This window comes from Convolutriloba macropyga, chromosome 3, assembly GCF_964194025.1.
Source record: "Convolutriloba macropyga chromosome 3, txConMacr16.3, whole genome shotgun sequence".
Lineage (NCBI taxonomy): Eukaryota > Metazoa > Xenacoelomorpha > Acoela > Convolutidae > Convolutriloba > Convolutriloba macropyga.
This window is the reverse complement of record NC_134470.1, coordinates 12,602,935-12,623,562: the sequence shown is the minus strand read 5'-3', so window position 1 is coordinate 12,623,562 and position 20,628 is coordinate 12,602,935. Positions and strand designations below refer to the sequence as shown.

The window sequence follows — 20,628 nt, the reverse complement described above, 5'->3', positions numbered from 1 at the left end:
GGTTCCTCCAGCAAGTAAACAGAGAAGAGATTAAGACTTTCGTTTCCTCAAAAGATGAACTTTATGGTTTCTGAGTCCAAAATTGTGTAATATTTTTTCAATCACAATTTTGTTTAAACTATGATTTCGATTTATCCAGCTATGTTCTATTTTATTTTCAGGGGTTGCCAATATTTCGAGGGATTGCAAATATTATTATTCGTTCGAGATCAGATCGGCCATCGTTTTCGACTAAGATTGATCATTCGGTTTTTGTTTAGATGTGCGAAATGGCTTCTATCCTCATAGTTAATTTGAACGAATTTAAACGATCCTTTTCGTAAAATTGTAGATTACTAGGTCAGATTTATCCTCAGTAATTTATTTTATTGCTTTGAACTTAGCAAGGTTTGCTGTTATTGCCTAGGAAAATAGTAAAAGCGTGCGAAATTTTGTCTGCACTTTACGGTTTTAACTAGTGATGATCGAAGCATGTTGTCAAATTTCTAAGCTTTAATGATTTGAGAGTTCGCAGCTTTTAATGTACCTCTTAGCAGTTTCATTTGAAGTCGCCCTCGGCTATCATTTTGTTTGTGTTGTATTGAGGGGACACTGTACTGCTAATGGACAGCTCGTGTGACTTTGAAAAGGAATTCAAGTTTAATTGCTTTTCGATTTAATCTGTCTCCCCGTTTGGTAGCCGAAAGAAAAATAAACGAGTAATTCTGGTTTGACCACAACTACCTGTAATAAGTCTAAGGTGTGTGTTGTATAGCTTTTATGACTTAAATGTATTACAGCTGTAGGGTATTGTAAATATTTAACTAGCTAGATTTACGGCAGCACTTAAACCCGTCTGGTTAGTATTGGATTTTAGTGTTTTAATATTCCAACTCTTGACCCACACGCCCGCGCACTTCTCATTCAGTCCCAAGGGAGAGGGTGATATCCATCTACCTTGGTAATCAATCTTTTTGAAAGCAGCGCAGTTTTACTTGTGCTCCACCATCTACTGCTTTTGTTCAAGTTTTGAACTCATGTGCAAATTTAAATTAAAGAGCAAATTAGAGGCTGCTTTTTTAACTGATTCTTGGAAAAAGATTCATTTGCTCATTCCCTAATTCTGGTAACTAAATTTAGAATTTAATTATGTAAAATTGGCTATTCGATTTTTCACATTCAAATATTAATTGCGTGCTTGTATCACAATTGCAGTGTTCCGGAATTTTAAACACCCTTTTATGCTTCTCAGTGGTTCTACTTCTGCTCATCACGGTTAATTTAACCCTCCATGATTTTTCACTATTTTCCACAATTTTGTCGTCCGACAACCCATTCTTCCATACCCTACGTATCCCCAATTTTGAATGGTAATTGTACCTTTTTTATAAAAATTGTAATCGGGGTGAAATATAGAGGGTGAATAAATCGGGTGAAATTTTAGCTGATGAAAATAATAGGCGGGACAACTTTTCACCAAATTGCTCTGGTATATTATTATTGATCGCTAATATTCAGTTGTGTTTTGATGGCTAGATGAGTGCCATCAGTCACTTTGCATTAATTATGATCAATAAACAAACATTATTCAGTCACTGTCACAATCTATGCCCCTATTTTAGTCGAAATTCAAAAAGTTCACCAATTGGTTGTTATCATAATATTAATATTCTTCAAAGTATTATCCAGCTGTTTTTCTTTTTCTTTATTCTTAATCCTTCATTTAGTGGACAAAAAGTTCATTATTTTACCAAAACTGTCACCAACCAACCCCCACCCCGCCCCCTTCCTGCTGGAGTATAACCGTATACATATAATTGATATATTCGCACCTTTATAATTGTTCTACAATGGTTGTTATTGATTGTGATTGTTAGGCCCTCCGCGCATAGGTTAGTCCTTCCTTAGCACAAATAAGCTCATTAGTTTGTTCAATAAATTCAATGAAAACAAAAATGAAACCAAAGTTTAGCGAATTTCAGACTGGGTCTGTTTTCGGAATTCGTACATATGTGTTCTAATTGTTTCAACAGTTTGTTTGGGGAGCTGGAATTTTACTCCTTGTTGTTCAGCTGTCTTTGGTTTGAGCACCTTTTGATCTGTTAAGGTGCGTTAGGGCGCGAATTTGGAATTCGGGGTTTGCTTTACTTTAAACTTCTGATTACTTCCGTTGTTAGAAACTATTTGAGATTTCACCTTGAAGGCAGTGGTGGTTGATATGCGTTCAATTTTCAGCTCTGCTCGTAATTTTTTGGCTGCATTGAATTAAAACAGCTGAATTGAAACAGTCATCATTTTTAATCCGAGTATTTTTTACGATGACCATTGCCCTATTTTCCATGTCGTTTTTTAAATTTTTACCGCGTTTGCTTTCAAAAAAATTAATTTCTTAATCAATTGTAACCATAAAGTATCACAAAATTAAGACAAATGACATGCTTTTAAGTTTGCCCTTTAATATTACTCATTTAAAATAATGAGTCAATGGTTTTCGAAAGGCTTTTCCTTGCTCTAGTTCGTTATGTGAAATTTGTTAGTTAATTTTTGCTGGAGTTTTGGCAAGTACGATGCTCGTGTTATTACGTAAATCCTGTCGGCTTCCACATCATAGATGAAAAGGAGATGTCAGATATAGAAACAGCGTTTTAGGGAACTTTGGCATGCGATAAACAAGAATTTGAGAACTAAGAAAAACTGAGAACTGAGAAAAATGTGTTCTTTCTTTGGAGAGGCGCTGGCGGCGAGACGTTAATCAATTTTCCTAGTAATACAGACAGATATTTTAATTTTAGGTAATGTTTTTTAACAAGTTACTTTGTGGCAAATGGATGTTCTTTTTTGATGTGGACAAATAAATTTTTCTTTTTAATTGAACATGGTGTCTGCCGACGAATTGAAATTGTCGACGTCAAAGCAAATTGAGTTGTTGTTACTCTAATTGCTGCTGTCGTTTGATGTGACCGACAGACGATGTCCGTATTATTCTGACTACCGCTCAACATGATTTTGATCATGTTTCCTCAAAATGATGGTGCACGCGTTTTTGTATGCTTGTAATAGCTTTTTAAACCTTTTCAATATTTGAAATGTATAAGATAGTTTAAGACATCAGCCAGGGATGACTGTTGTCTCATTATTTGATTTTGGTTCTTGAATTTAGTGAGTGGTTCTAATTGTCGCATCGACATAATTTTTTCCTGATGTACGTTATTATATCAGAATAAGAAATTGCACATTTTTCTCCGAACCTTTTTTGTCAAACAATTTTCTTGTAAAGATGGGTTTTAATGCTGATAATACGTCATGTTTGCAATCTTTGAAGCAAGGGCATTTTTTTGAGACCTGTCATTATATTAATGCTAAAATGAAGTAAATTCTAACAGATTACGTTATTACATAATTTTTGTTCCGACCCCACTTGTGGGGGAAGGAACTATATATACTCAAATGGGTTTTTTTTGTTCAGTCAATTTTGGCCGATCGATATATTCATCGTAGAGAAATGTGAGTGGTATCATTAGAAAGCTCGTCCAGCCTAGAATTTGAAATTAAAAATATTTTTTGAATTTCGTATTTTTCGAGGAATTATCGAGGATTGAAGTTTCGTGTGAACACGTCATATGTGGTATGATTTCATTCACTTTTAGTGTAAATTTTCTTCAAATTATGATCTTTTCTTTAAAAATTTTTCATTCAAAATTATATTTCAAGCCACAAAGGGAATCAATTTCGTATTCCTAATACACAAAAGGTGATAAAAAGACTAGTTCTGGTCCCATAGGGAAGTTTACAAAAAAAAAATTCGAATTCTATTTGAGAGCTGTTTTTGTTTTAGAAAACTTCATATTTTTTTAGGTCACCTAGAGACTGGTCACTTCTCATATCGATGTTTGGTTAATGATAAACCTGATTTTCAGTAAAATGACGCCCAATGAACGAAAAACCCCGTTTTTTATGGCTTCGACTCAGCTTTTGTAATTTTTAATGAAATTTTGATTTTCTTTTTGAGTATTTTACCATTTTTTTGAGCCCTCTGGCATAGAATTGTTGACTAAGAGTTGATGGGTTTCGTAATGAGCATGAGGGAAGCTATTCAGTGCTTTGATTGGACGGCTTATGACTGTTAAGACTTGATATATATAATTTTAAAATTTTTTTTAAACATTAACCGATCATAAACTTATTTTTGTAAACTGTGAGTCAGTCTCAGGACTGACAGGATCCCCTTCCTTTCTATTGCAACCAAAACTAATCTGTTTAGCGGTTTTATCTTCTAACTATTGGTTTTATGACTTCAATGCCACAAGAATTCAAAATCAATTTTGAATATTTTGGATATTTTCGTTTTTTTTTAATCCTTTTGAAATTTTATCAGATTTATCTAATTTGTATAGCTCACGTTGGTTTAGGGAAGACGTTCAATGGATCATAGATAAAGTTTTCAGCGAAAAGCTTATGTTTTAAATGGCTTTTACACTTTCTTCTCGCACTTTACTGATTTTTTGGTTTTTTTTTGCCTGTATTTGTTGTTGTTTTCATAGTCATAAGACTTATTGTGATATCTTTGCCCATGCATGACAAATCTTTGCTCTTCTATCGAGTCATGACTTAACGTTTTATTGACATCTGTTGAAAGCTTTTGAACTTGTTTTCTGTTAAGACTTTAAAAACACTTTTTCAAAAAAAATTGTTGAAAATTAACCAATTTTAAACTTATTTTCATTTGTAAAAAATTCTCAGTATTGACCAGAACCCCTTCCTTTCTTTATACAGCAATCTAATTTTTTGTTTCCGTTTTTTTCTAACTCCTGGTTTTATGGCTTTGATGCCTCAAGATTTCAAAAGATTTCCAATTTATGGATTATTTTGTGTTTTTTGGTTCCTGTTGAAATCTTATCACATTATCCTAATATTGGTAGCTCCCATTGGTTTTGAGAAAACATTAAATGAGGCATAGATAAAATTTTCAGATAAAAGGATATGGTTTTGATGGCTGCGACTCTCTTCTCGCACTTCTCTAATGAATTATTGGTTTCTGTATTTGTTTTTGTTCCATAGTCATAAGACCTATTGTGATATCTTATTGATTACCCATGCATTACAAACATCTCTGTCCTTCTATCGAGTTATGACTGAGCCTACTTGTTGACTTCTGTTGAAAGCTATTGAATTTAATGGCTGTTAAGACTTCAAAAATAATTTTTAAAAATTATATTCGTGAACAGTACGAACGCCTCAGTAATTACCGGAACTCCTTTTTTCCTACTTCAACAAAATTAATCCAATTTTGCCTATCCGGTTTTTGCCTATTTTTTAAATCTTTAGGTAGGCGTAAAATGCTGACCGGTCTCAAAAGCTTGTAATTTAGTATTCAAATAGTCTCAATTTGTAATTTTATAGCAAATAGTCTCAAAGTTTATATTATACATTTTAATGATTTTTTAAACTTTTCAGTTTTTGTTTTTTTTGTCAACTTGTAGCTTATTCTCATCATTGAGAGGTCTAATCCAATTTTTTGTATTCGAAAAATTTAAATGTCGAGTGATGTCATGTCGTAACTGATGTTTTGTTTGTGGACAAAATGCGTTTAAGTAAAACTTTTAGTGGTGTACTTGTTTCTTTTTCTCTTCTTTTAGCACTTTCGCGTAATAACAGATCCCAATGATTTTCAAATATACTCATTTAATCTTTCGGTATAATTTTAGTTGCATTATTATGAATGAAATTGGAAGGAAGAATACATAGTATTCAGATAATAGCTAATGATTTTAATGGCTTCAGTATTTTGTGTTTTCTCAAATTGTTTAATTTTTTGAGTTTTTCTGCTTCTGTAGTCCGTTCCTATGGCTTAATCTAACCAACGACAGGTTCACTTGGTTTCGTATTGAATGTTTAGTAAATTTATCAAGAATTATTTCGTTAAAAGTTAATGATTTTTAAGGCTTTAGAAATTATTTGGTTTAAAAAAAGTTGATTGATTTTCCAATTTCTCCTTTTTATTTAATTTTGTCGACTTTGTTACCTAGTCTCATTAAGGAAAATTGCCATCTGCTGTATAGTATGGAAAAAGTAAATTTGTGCAGTTAAAGTTTTATACGATTGCATTTTGGCGTTGTTACTAGGTGCGTTCAAATTTAGATACTAAGTTTTTGCCGTGAAATTTTTGTTTTTGCTTCTTTTGTTGTTTGTTTTTTTTCGTAGTTTTTTCTATGAAAGATCTCGTCGGCGCTGTAATAAGGCATGGAATTATGTATTTCAATAAGTAGTTAGGTTTTTGAACGTTTTTTTAAGCTCAAACGTCTATTTGTATCATGTCTTCATTTTGTTGACAATTAAGTCAAAAGTGTAGATGCTCGGGTCGGAACATCATGTGCGAACGCACATTAACGAGCATCCTTGTTAAATTAAGTCGCGGACTCTATATTAATTCTTTTTCTCAGTTGTCCGTGGTCTGCTATCATATATACCATTTGATTGAACAGAGAAAACATTTAGTAGCCCTGCCATTAAACGTTTCAAAAAATTTAGTCATGCAAAAATCCTGTTTACAAAATTAAACATTGTGGTTATGTCAACATGTTAGTTTTTTTACGAAGGATGACCATTCTGGTGGAACTAATGAAGGTTCTGGTGGAACTAACAGCCTAATACGTGAAACGTAATTATTGATGTACTCCTCTTACTTTTTAATTTGAATCAGGTTCGGATTTAATGGCAAATGCGTTAATGAGGATCGTAGCACCTAGTTTCCTGTCCTTTTCAAGCTTCATTCCAATCTGTATTTTGATTACTATTAATGTTTTCTAACACGGGACGGTGCAAATTCTTCGTCTTTCCCTCTATTTTGCTTTGAAGCTTTTTTCTGTGGCTGTAGCGATCAAAGGCATTGTCGAGCTAACCACTCATTGGATTATGTTTTGTATCCAAAAAAGAGGGCTCATTTGAGCCTTCTGCATTGCGCAGAAAGTCCCAACTTACCTCTCTAGCTTTGTCAAAAACGTTGAATTACACAGCAGAGAATTCATTTCTTTGCACTATCCTCAATCAAATAGTTGCAGTGTTTACGGAGAGTTCTGGACTACTCAGTACTTATGAAAAAGAGGCAGAGAAAATTTGCAGATGTCTTAAAAAGATATTTGTTTATTTTCTCAATCACTTTTTTTCTTACAGTTTTCATGTCGCCTATTATTGTCCAATTATTTGTAGCCTACTCATTTTAAGGATGCTGTTATTAACCAAAGACTCTATGATATAAGAATGATTTATTATATGAAGCATTTAAGTTTTTATAAAGCATTCAACAAGTAAAAATTTCATCGAAAATTTGGTTTCCGGTAACAGCTGTGACGTTTCAAAATAATACAATTTTTTAAATATGCTAAGAAAAAGATTTATCAAATTGATATTAAAGTTTGATACCCCGAACAACATAATGAAGTATTCCATACTTCCGTTTTTTTGATAATTTCCGGTTTTCTTGTTCGATGTAAACTGCATTCAAATTTTCGCCTTTTCAGTCTTAAAAAATGTGAAAATTTACGAAAACGTAATTTATAATAACTAAGGATTTAAAATCAGGTAATTTCGAAAAACTGCTTTCCAAAACACCTATGATCTATACACTATTCAATTCATCCATTGATCCATCTTTTTCACACAGTTCAGAAAATAGATTTAAGGTTACTTTTGAAAAGCAAAATTTGGAAACATGATTTAATTTTAATGCCAATTTACTAGTTTTCATGTATCCAATTAGATCGGATTGAAATCTTGGTCTGACTGTTCCTAATCTAAAGACAAGAGCGGGGCAGCTATGTAGAATTGCGAAATCTTCCAGTTTTTCAACCAACTAGATATATTTTATCTCAATAATACCTGTTGTTGTTCAATTCTGGAGTTCATTTTTGCCTAATCAAATTTGATTATGCCAAACAAACTAAGATACCGTTTTTTTAGTAACTTATGAAATCAGAAAGAATTTAGATGTTCGTCAAATACGCCAGTTTTTTTTGGGTCCTGAATACGATTAAAGCGTTAAAATTCCCTGTACAGATTCGTTTTGTTGAATAATCAAAATTAATGAACTCATGTTAAATGTTAACTGATGTTAATGAATTCAATTTGGATTTAGGAATTTTGAGATACAATAATACAATTTCTGATTTGGAGAAGTATTCCATCCTGTAATTTTTTACTAAACATTTGATTTTTTGTTTTTGGAAATTATCTTCATTGAAAGCATCGCCTTCCACCTAAAAATATTTTATGGCATTTATAAAACGCCAATCAGTATAAACATGGTTAGTTTGAAAATAATGGAATAAAAAATTCGAAGCGAGAAGTACTTCCATATTTTTACTTTGATTCCAAAAAAAAAAACGCATTTTTTCCCACGAAGTGCAGAATGTTAATTTATGTGCTATTTCAGTCAAATCAAACTCGAAGCTTCTGATACAAGATTAAAGATGAGTTTGCAATTAATTTTATCCTGAAAAAAATAACTATTGGCGTTTTGTTTTTAATGGTATTTCTGGCCGAATTGTTTGAAATCACCGAAATTGTTTATTGCGATGGAGGTGGAAATTATTTGTGCTTAGATGTTAAAATTGAGGACGTTCGACGTTTTTCTTTAGAAGAGTTTAAGTGTTGATCTTTCTCAAATTGGTGAGTATTTAGAAGTTTTTTATATGGGTCAAAACTAAACACTGCGAGCTACTAGTTGGCGTTTCTCTTTTTTCTACGACGCGTAAACAAAAAGTCAAAACTTGATTGAAGAAAAAAGCGTGTCTTGCATATGTATTCCCCCATTTGAAAATAATTGAATAACAAGGAGGCGCGTTAATGTGCGTTCGCACATGATGTTCCGAACCGCGCTCATCTACATTTTTGAATTAACTGTCTTTTGACTTACATTTTTGACAAAGCGATAATCAAAAGTAGATGTTTGAGTTCAAAAATACCGTTACACAACCAAACTAATAATTAAATTATATAATGCCATGCCTCATTACAACGATATCTGCATTGAAAAAACTACGAGAAAAAAACACTAACTACAAAAAAGCAAAAAGAAAAAGATTCACGTCAAAAATTCAATATCTAATTTTAAAAGCACCTAGTAACAACGTCACATTACAATTAGACAAAATCCTAACTACACGAATTTAACTTTTCCTAACTACACAGCAGACGGGATTTTTTCTTAATGAGACTAGGTAACAATTCTACAAAAAATAATTAGGCGAAATTCAAAAATCAATCAACATTTTTTAAACGGAATAATTTCAGGTCTCAAATCAATAGCTTTCAACGAACTATTTCTCAATAAATTTACCAAAGAGTCATAATGAAACCAATAGGACCTGTCTCTGGTTAGACTAAGCCAAAGGAACCGACTATAGATGCAGAAAATTACAAACATTGCGAGAACACAAATTAGTGAAGCCATTAAATTAAAATCATTAGCTATTATCCGAATATTATGTATTTTTATTTCAATTTCCATTTATACTATTTCAGCTAAATATATACTGAATGAATAAACAAGTTCAATTGGGCCACATTTGAAAATAATTGGGATCTGTTATTACGCGATTGTGCTAAAGGAAGAGAAAAAGAAACACAAATACACCACTCAAATACATAACTTTTTATGAAAACACATTGTCCAACAAACAAAACATTAGTTACGTCATAATGTCAGTAAACATGTTAATTTTTAAAATACATCGGACCTCTCAATGATGAGAACACGTTACAAGTTAATGAGAACAACAACAAAAACGGAAAAAATTGAAAAATCCTTAAAATCTCGAAAATGTATAATATAAACTTGAAGACTAATCGCTATAAACAGTCTTCTTCGGTTAAATTCATTCAATCAATCCTCACTTACAAGCTTATGAGACCGGTCAGCATTTTACGGCTACCTAAAGAATAAAAAACAGGCTAATACAGCAATTTCAAAAAACAATGAGCGAGGAAAGTGTCGAAGCCATTAAAAATTGAACTTTGCAGTTTAAACTTTTCCAATTTCAATTAATTTCTAACAGCAATGGGATTCTTTTTTTTTCAACAATTTAACAATTTTTAACACTTTTCTTTTTAACTGCAATAAAGCAAGAAACATGAACAAACACATTAAAACAACGAATTTTTTTTGAGAAAAACCGTAGTAACAACGCCATTAAATTCAATAGCCTTCATTGGGAGCTAATAAACAAGCTAAGTTAGCCTCGGTGAGACAACGAAAAGATGGGATGTTTGGTATTCATAACTTATCAATAAGACATTACAAAAAGTCCTTGACTATGAAAACAACAAAAAACAGGCAAAATCCAAAAAATTGGTAGAAAAGTGCGCGAGGAGTGTCGAAACCCTTTACACCAAAAGCTTTCCTCTGAAAACTTTTTGTATGATCCATTGGACGTCGTCATCTCTAAGCCCATGAGACTATCAATATTAGGATAATCTGTTAAGATTCCAAAAGGAGGAACCAGAATTCAGAAATTAGATTCCAAAAACTTTTTTAAAAAGTTATGAAAACTTGTGCATCGAATTCATAACACCAATAGTTAGAACATAAAACCGCTAACTAGATTAATTTTGGTTGAATTAAAAATGAAAGGTCCCGTCATTACTTAGACTGACTTACAGTTCACGAACTAAGGGTTAAGATTGTTTAATGTTTAAAATTTCTCGGAAAATCGCGGAAAGTCTTAACAGCCATTAAATCCAATAGCTTTCAACGGCAGCCAATAAATACGCTCAGTTGTCCCTCGATGGGACAAAAAGGATGTTTTCATGAATAGGTAGTCGATAAGACATCACAAAAAGTCTGATGACTTTGGAAACAACAACAAATACAGGCAAAAAGAATTAAATTTAGTGGAAAAGTGCGCTAAGAAAGTGTCGAAGCCATTTAAACCATTTAAACTTTGTCCAAGATCCATTGAAAAAATTCTCTAAGCCAATGGGAGATAATAATATCGGGAGAATTTGATAAGATTTCAAGAGGAACCAATAAAACGAAAAAATCCATTTTTTTAGTTTCGAAATTTTGTATCATTGAAGTCATATAACAAAGAATAAGAAGATAAAATCGCTAACCAGAATAATTTTGGTTGCAGTAGAATGTAAGGGGGTCGTGTCATCACTGAAGTTGACTTACAATTCACGAAAAGAGTTTACGATTGGTTAATATTAAAAAAATTTCCCGAAAGACCATTTTTAAAGTCTTAACAGCCATTAGCTGTCCTCCCAAAGCTCTAGATAGGTTCTCTTAATGGTCATCATGAAACCTATTGCACTTTTAGGCAACCAGTTTATGCCATAGGACTCCAAAAATTTAGTAAAACCTCAAAAAAAATCAAAATTTCATTTAAAATTCAGAGTCGTAGCCAAAAAACAAAATACGAGCGATTCTTTGAAAAAGAATTCTTTGTTCATTGGGCTTCATTAGACTGTGAATCAGGTTTATCATTAACGGAACCTTGGGCTGAAAAGTGACTAGTCTCTATCTGACATCAGAAAACAAAAATATGTGAATTTTTAAAAAGAGATCTCTCAAATAGAGTTCGATAACTTTTTTTGATAGTAAACTTCCCTATGAGACCAGAACTTGTCTTCTTTATCGCCCTTCGTCTTTTAGGAACACAATATTGATTCTTTTTGTGGCGTGAAATGTAATTTTGAATCAAAATTTTATTTAAAAATTATCTTAATTTGAAGAATTACACTAAATTAGACATAAATTACACTAAAAGTGAACAAAATATCACATGTTCACACAAAACTTCAATCCTCGATAACTCCTCGGAAAAAAGGAAATTCGAAAAAATCTTTTTAATTTCGAATTCTACGCTGGACGAGCTTTTTAATGATACCACTCACAATTCTCTACGATGAATATATCGATCGGTAAAAATTGACTGAACAAAAAAAACCCATTTGAGTATATAGTTCCTCCAACCCACAAGTGGGGTCGGAACAATAAATAAATTTATTGGCGAAAGAGTTTTTTGCTACCAGGTTTGCTTTGTGTTTATTGCAGATTTGTTGTATTACAGATTTGTTGTGCAAATGTGCTTTGATGTCTGTTTCTACTACACGATAGCACTTTAAATGACAGTTTTTTTATTTCACTCTTTAATCTGTGTAATGCGTTGCCGTTTCTCCCCTCTAATGCTTTTTTGACATTTGAGGCCACGTCTCATTTCCTCAATTAAGTGTGCTTAGCCTTCTTCTCTTTAAGAGGAATATAAAAGCACATGAAAGCAAATAATTAGAATGGGAGTCAGAATAGAAGAGATTAGAATGCATTTCCTGCTTTAATCACTCGCTCTTGTCAATTCCTACGCCTTTCGCCATCTTTTCCACTTAATCCGCCGTCGCCTTTTCCTCTTTTCATTATACCACTCTTTACTATGTTATCTTCCGTTATCCTGCCCTTTTTTCTCCGCCTGAAATATTCGGAATAATTGTTCATTCGTTTGAGCTTTTTTCACGTTTGGGAAGCGGTTTCAGTTTCAAAGAGGCATTGAGCTTTATCCGTATGGCGATGTTTTGTTCTCAATTTTAAGAAATCAAACTGTACTGTTGATTATTAATAAATTTTGATGAAAACGGCCAGACAAATTGGCAGCGAAGAGAACAAAGCTAATTTAAGTATAAGTAATTCATTTGGCGTTCCCTGAATGTCATCAAAATTTTGTCTTTCATTTCAGATACTGTAGTTAGATGTTAACAACAACAAACAGCAACCAATTATTAGCTACCTGCTCAAGCCTTCTGCGGTTTTTTGCGGAAAAACTTATTGTTTACTAATTGTCATCTCCGGTATTTATAGCGTACTCTCTCATCCTATTGTGACTTATATTAACCAAGATTAGATTAGTCCTCGGTGCTATTTGTGTGCAGTTCAAATTAAACAGTGAAAGAACTTATCCAAACAAATCGAACGAGCTTTTCGTTATCGGGAACGAGCTTTGCAAGAGTCTTATCTTCTGAAGTTTTAACCTGTTATTTACTGAGCCTTTTCGCAAGTGCTCTAGATTTTGTTGCTTCTCTGTCAAATTTATTCAATTATTCCTCGGCACTTCAATCGGTTGCGATGGGATCAATCGTGCTATTGTGGCTGGTGAGTTTTGTGCTGAGTGGATGGGAGATGGGATTGGTGGAGGGAGTCCAGTATGCAAGTGAGGCGCACCAGAGGAGACAAGAACGCACCCTGTCCAGAGGCATACGATCATCCGCATCAGGTTAACTCCATTTATAGCTTTAGCCCGGGGCTCAATTCGAAAAGGTTAACTCAAACTCAAGGACAACTGATTTTTGAACAACCCTACGTAAAAGGAGACTTAAGTCAAGACATGGGCAGCTAAGACTAGGTCATGGCCTGTGAGGTATTGCCAAATGCTCTAGGCGCGTTTAAGCTCACTAATTAATTTGGTTTAACTGTCAACTCTGGGTTTATTTCCCTCGGTTTTTTCCCAAAGGGCCATGGATCCTTGTTTTTTTTCCTATCTAAAATTGGGTGAGTTTTTTTCCCGAAACCGGGTATCATACTTATCGATAAACTATGATCTCTAAGAACTGAAAATGGTACTCAGCAAAAATTGGGTAATAAAAAAGGTTGATACAGTAATCATTACAAAGTAAACCTTACATTATGACAATACATATGATGCTTAAACAAAAGTTTTGCTCAGGAAAAACCTTTTTCTGGCTTAGCATGTACTTTTACTTTCCAAACTTAAAACTAATATTCTAAACGTGTTTGTTTTGCCACTTTACTCACAACTAACAATTCGATGCAACGCAAAATTGGACTGTTTGTATGAATTTTACCAAGTCCAGGTGTGCCTTGTTACGGCAGAACGTTTATTGTTTTCCTCAAGGGCTCTGTTGAAATCATAGCCATCGACGGATCGTTATGGGACTAATTGGAAAGTCACGTGAAGGGAATTATCCTCAGGGGGACTGGCGCTGAGCGCCAATTGAACTTCTTTCGGGTATCTGTTAGATCCAAATACTTACGAGCTTAAATGTGATGGAAGTAATCCTGCCGAATATTGTCCCTGCTGTATAACTATAATGTTGTATTTACATGAAAAGTATTGATTTACATGTCAACTAATTTGGAATACATACTAGTGTATTGGATTAAAAATTTTAGCTCATGCATTTTTTCATAATTTATTATATGGCTTTTAGTTATTTATCGCAAACGAAGTTTAGCCATTATTTTACTCATGTTGGTCGTTCTGATTCGATTTTTAGCTTGAGCCATTCACTGTCTGATTGTTTTTTGTCTGAGCTGAGAATTTTTTGACTTTGTGTAGAGAAATCGGATAAACTGTTAAAGACCGAGGACATGCTATCACTTACTAAATCTCTCAGAGTTTTGGTAGTTTCTGATTGAACGTTTACCGATGTAAGTTCTGCATGGTGTAAAAGGCTTTTTCGGAAGTTTAGACCCCCCCCCCCCACTACCATACTTATCGAGTTCAATTTTATATCGGTAATGAAAAAGTTTTTATTTTTTCAAGTATATAACAAATGTGTGTCTGCTGAATGTTGTGCTGTATTCTAGGTGGGAAAGGATCAAAGAGTGTGATGATGGAGAGCACGAGCTACACTGACATGAATGCAGCCAACGAGAGGGAGGCAGAAAGGAAGAGACAGGCAAAGATGTTCCAGACTAGTGGCATCCTCACCAATCTCCTCGAAGACTATGACTCACGACTCAGACCCCAGTTCGGAGGGGACCCTGTCGAGGTAAATTTGGATGTTTAGATATCATTATTTGCTCTCATCCAAAGTTGGTAGCAATTATATTAGTGCTGCGGTCTCTTTTATGCGATTTTTTTGTTTTCTGAATTTTTGACTGATATTTTTTGGCTGGCTCTTCATTTGAATCATCGTCCTCAAAAGGGATAAAATATAGAGTCCAGAGGGCCTTAACGGTTTACTAGTTTCTAAGTAAGCGATTCAGCAAAACGTCAAGAGATATAAATTAATTGTGTGAATGGCGGTTGGAGTTTGACGACCCCTTACCACCTGATTTCAACCGTAACGTGGCACGCTTGACCCCTCCCCCCCCCCCCCCCCCCCCTCCCCCCAACACAATTCACTAAAACCCCGTTCCATCTCAACCCCCTCATTAAAACTAAAGCTGGCCTCCCTAAGCTGCAGCTGGCTACTGACGAAGCCAACGGCTCGCCAGTCGGCTGGAAGCAATTCCCCCGACATTAGTCGGTTAGGTTTAATTGCTCTCAAACAAATTTGGTTACAATTGATTTAGTCCAATTTGTCTTTTTTTAGTTCGGTTTGTCATACAATAATTTTCCCCCGTTTTTTCTTATGACCACTGTTCAAGAAAATTTTTCATGCTCAGCTTTTTGATTATTGCGACTTAAATTGCTGTTGTTCAGAATTTAAAGCAGCTCAACTTAACGACAGGTCACCTCTAAATTGAAATGGACTGTGCGACAAAATTGTTTTGTTTTCCAATTGAAATCTGGCGTTAATGTTAATTAACCTGCTTGAAAATTATTTTATGCCCCTTCGGTAATGCTTTGGCCTCATGTAATTTTTAATCGATCCCCGCCCGCTGATCGTTTGAGAGCAATCCGTCCGACGTTTGGGTTGTATGATGCGTTGAAGCTTTGGACACACTTTGTGCTTTTCGGTCTTATTATTTTGGCCATCACATTGTTATTCATTGATTCAAGATAAGTTATGTACCACAGGGGGTTGGGAATAATTCTTCGATTTTTGATTGCAGAGAGATTTCAATAGAAAATGTATTTAGCTTTTTCATATTATAAGTTTTTTCGAATTGAATAATTTATCGATTTAAATGTTTTAAATGAAAAGAAGCTGCCTGGGGTTTGAGTTAAGTTCTGTTTCGAGTCAAATCCAGAGTCTTCCTGTTGTTTCATTTTTTCTCTTTTTTTGTTTTAAGCAATATTAGTAGTAGGAGATGGGTTCAACCTCTCCTTTGAACTCAACCGTTTCAAATATCTTTATTTTTTAAGCAGTGTTTCTTTTATGGACTTAACTCCTCGGTGTGCTTTCTGTACATGCGCAACAATTCTGTACATGCGGAACTTTAATTTTCTTTTTGTTAGTTTTTTCTGCCGACCGTTACATTTGAGGAGAGGAAGCAAGATGATAAAATGGGAAAGCTCTTTGAAGATTGAAGTGATCGATGTAGAGATATTTTGAATTTTGCTTTTTTGTGCTCTAAGGCTCAAAAGTTTCCTGCAATTTTTTTTTACGTTGAGGTGAGTTTATATGGATAGCTCAGTTGCACTTGCTGTGGAAGCGCACACTAGGAAGCATCCTTATTAATTTTTTGTGTGTCGTATATGTCATAAGCGTTTTGAGGTATCAAGATTTCCAGGAAGGAGCTAGATATTTTAAAAATAAGCTGATAGAATTCAACAAAATAGGAAAGTAATTTAGATTATCGATTACGAAATTTGTGGTGCTGCTAATTAAGTACAGTGTTAGTACTGAACAAAAAGTAACTAGAAATATATTACTTTTCCGTTCGCCTGAGCATTTGAAATGACGCATGAACTTAATATTCGATTTAATTTCCGGATGGGAAATCAGAATGTTTATCCAACACAACAATGAAGTAAGATATATGTTCTCTTACGTTTCCGTAAGCTCACCGTATAAAAGAAGGTGAGAAATGTTAATAAGAAATGAATTTATCATGCTGAGAAAGTTGAAAAAACTGTGGTTCACAGATGCAGCAACCACTTTTGATCGACGAATAAGTAGAGTGGAAAAATTCATCGTCTTCCAGAAATTTAATTCAAAACTGAAGCGCGGAAAAGCCGAGGTAGAAGGAAGCCCGACAACAATTATTGAAGCATTAAAAGTAACTTTAATTTTTTAAACCGCCTTCAGTAGTTAATTGAGACTTTATAAGCTTATTTGATCTGCTTAGGTTCAGCTAACTGCAAAAATTTAATCCTTAAAACTGACAAGGAGGCTCGGTAATGTGCGATCGCACATAAGGTTCCGACCCCGCTCATCCACAATTTTGGCATAATTGTCTACCAAATAAAAATTCAAATTTTCAAAAAAAAATTGGTGTGTGAACGAAAAGATAGCCTCCAAAGCAAATGACTCAGTGGAGTAAAAAAGGATGCATTAGATTGATGAGATATGCCAATATTAAGAAAGCGAGTCAAGACGAACAGCAATAACAAAGATCAAACAACATCAACAAACATTAATTACAACAAAAACTTTATGTCCGTTTTAAAAACAAAACTTAATAACAAAGTCAAAATATTCTCAGATAAAACTGAAACTAAACAAAGATATGGGACTAGTCAATAATAAGACTTAAACAAGACTCAGACAATAAAGAACATAAACAGTAAAGTTGGAAAAAATTCGCTAATTTTTTTAAAAACAATTAATTTCAGAGTAATGAACACCATTAGAAATCAAATAAAATATTTCATAGGTTTATAGTTTCCACTGCTTTTATAGAAGGGAATTTAAAACTGTCAGTACTCAATTGTTTTGCGGTTACAAAAAGAACAACAAAGAGACAACAAACAAAAAATCAGTTAAAACTCGCCAGAAAAAGCTTTGAAAGCCGTAAAGCCATACTTTGACACTCAAATGTTCGATTGCACCTTCTTTGAACACCAATAAAGTATTATGTGACCTTTCATTAATGAAACTAAGTAACAAATAGACAAAAAGAAAGGCAAATTAAGTAACACTTGTTTTTTTTTCGAAAAAAAAATTATTTCCAAAGAGATGAAATCCATTAAATGTAAAATGAAATAATGGAATAGATTCGTTTATTCTTCCGAAGGAAGCCCTTGTACGTAATTCGTATGTATTACGTGACCTCTCATTAATGAAAGTAATTAACAAATAGACAAAAAGAAAGGCAAAATTAAGTAATACTTTCGAAAAAAAATTATTTCCAATGAGATGAAAACCATTAATTATGAAATGAAATAAGGAAATAGATTCGTTTTTTTCTTCCAAAGGAAGCCCTTGAGACGTGCAATTATCCAGAATATGTTTTACGTCTACAAAAAGAACGTCAAATTTGACGTTCTTTTTGACATTAAAAATTTGACATTAAAAATTAATTTACTTTTTTGTGAAAAACGCGTGTCGAAGCCAGTAAAGTCAACAAATTCTTAAAACAACTTATATTTTTTGACACCAATTTCTTTTGACACCTTCACTTGACAACAATAAAATCATATTTGGCCTGTAATTGACGAGACTAGTTAAAAAAAGGACAATAAAAGGAACAAAACTGCGAAGTTAAAACGTGTTTTTTTTTGTGGAAAACAATTGTTTTCGAACTCTTGAAAGCCATCAATCATCTACTCATATCAGAAAATCGGCTTATTTATTCTTCCATGAAAAACCAATGAAACCGGGTCAATGTGCAAGAAATTTTTTACGACTAAAAAGACAAACTAAAAACTGCAATTAAAGACAAAAAGATCAATTAAATTCTTCGAGAAAGTAGTGTCGAAGCCGTTAAAACCATTATCTATATCTTTAAGAATTACGATATTATCATTTGTTCTATACTTTGAACACCAATAATGTGACATATGAACTGTCAAAAACGTGATAAGTTACAAAACTAGAAAATATTAAAAATGGGCAAATACCAAAAAAAGAGTGTTAAATTTAGTATTATCAAAGCCTGAAAACCTCAACTTAAGGCATAAAACCGCAATAAAGATTGAATTTGAATTCAGTAGAAAGAAGAAGCATTCTTTCATTGCCGACCCTAAGCTACAAGTTGACAAAATTAAGAGAAAAGTTAAGAGAAAAGTGGAGGCAAAGTTCAATAAGCCATTATTTATTTGAAAATCTTTTTTTTTAAAAGTCAAATCGACCACAAGCGTTCAAGTAATAAACTAGAGACACTGTTATGGAGCTAATTAGGAAGTCAATTGGACCTGTTAATGGTGAGTTTTGATTTGAAATATTCTGTTATTTATTTAATACCAAAAGGATCGATTTTTTTAATAAAAAAGACCGACTGATTACAATCTGAACTATTTTGGATCTCAGCAGTTCAAGGTTAGTCCAAAACTAACCCTGTTAATCCTGTTTGTCCATTAAGACCACTCAATTTTTTGAATGTTACAGATATAGATTATTTGCTAGTTAAAAAAAACAAAAATAAATCAACGATAATCAACGAGTAAGATAATCAACGAGTTTTTTGATAATCAACGAGTTTTTTGATAATCAACGAGTAAAGTTAGCAAAAAACGGCACAGTTTTAATTAAGGAGCACTCGCAACGGAAGTTGAAGCAGAAATAGCCCTCTTATGAGTCTACAAAGATTGTGTTAGTGGTCTTTGGGTTTCTACTTCCTACAAACTTAATCAAAGTGGACTAAAGAAACTTTATTTCGTGCTGTTTTTATTGAATTTTAAAATATTTAGGCAGATTTTTTGACAAAAATTATAAATAAAAGTAGCCGAGAATATTTTTATATTTAAAAATAAAATCAAGAACACGTTCTTAAAACTGTTGACAATTTTTATCAAAATTGGCAAAATTTTAGTCGAAAATTGGCGAAAATTCCGGAAAATGTGAATAAAAGCAACGGAATTCACTCTATTTTCTCAAAAGTTTAAACCGCGATAACTCCCCGTAAAATTCGAAAATCAGAAAAATCTTTTTAATTCCATATTCTATGCCGGATAAGCTTGGCGATATATTCTCTACGATGAATATATCGATCGGCCAAAAATGACTGAACAAAAAAAACCCATTTGAGTATATAGTTCCTCCCCCCTCAAGAGGGTCGGAACAAAAAGTAATGTTCTCAGGTGATGACATAAATATTTAGTAACTCAAGGCAATATATGCTATCCTCCTCCGTGAACAAATTTGTTGTTTTCGCGCCATGTGTGACCAAACCAATGCGTGTTTTGGCATTGATAGTTGTTTGTATAGACTAATAAGAGGTGCGACTAGCCGTTACAAATGATATATAAATGAGAAGTGATAAAAATGATAATTGATACAAGAGGCAAATGATGAAAATGAAGAGAAATAAAGTCTTTCCTTATTAACGTAGCCTACCAATTTTATTAGATGTATATATACACGCCAATATGACGGTGTAAAAGTATCGATTAAATAGGGCAATGATCTACAACGGAAGGCTATGCATCTAATTAAATGGGTAGACTACGTTAAAAAGAAGGGAAAACTTTATTTTCCATTTTATTAGTTGTCACAAAAAAGGTGCGAAATATTCAGAAAAGACAGACAAACGGTATCGTGCGTCGTTCTCACATTGTGATGAAATAAGTGAAATGGGATGCATTTCAGGTGGATGTTACGATCCACGTGGACAGTCTGGGTCCAATAAGTGAGACGGACATGTGTTTCCGAGTGGACTTTGCCTTCCGGCAGTACTGGTATGACAAGAGACTCGAATTCAGTGAGAAATCCAACGACAGCATTACACTCTCACACGAGTTCCTTGACAAGATATGGCTGCCTGACACCTATTTTCCAGGTGAGACACACACACACACATTGCTTCGTGGGAATTATAGTAGTTGTTGCTTCGACTTGGTCATTATTTGGGTTATGGCTTTCGTTAAAATG

At 33.5% G+C, this 20,628-nt stretch overlaps 2 protein-coding genes across 5 annotated transcripts in view; both read left to right on the top strand.

The window, feature by feature from the left end:
* Positions 1–20,628, top strand: part of LOC142335950 (uncharacterized) — a 390,664-nt gene that overhangs the window by 284,178 nt on the left and 85,858 nt on the right. The window lies entirely within an intron of this gene.
* Positions 1–20,628, top strand: part of LOC142335943 (glycine receptor subunit alphaZ1-like) — a 56,242-nt gene that overhangs the window by 29,565 nt on the left and 6,049 nt on the right. For all 4 annotated transcript variants that reach the window (XM_075384351.1, XM_075384353.1, XM_075384352.1 and 1 more), the window contains exons 2-4: positions 12,705–13,238; positions 14,573–14,757; positions 20,347–20,536. In XM_075384351.1, the coding sequence (XP_075240466.1) occupies positions 13,091–13,238; positions 14,573–14,757; positions 20,347–20,536 (523 nt within the window). In that variant the 5' untranslated portion in view covers positions 12,705–13,090. The remainder of the gene's footprint in view (positions 1–12,704; positions 13,239–14,572; positions 14,758–20,346; positions 20,537–20,628) is intronic.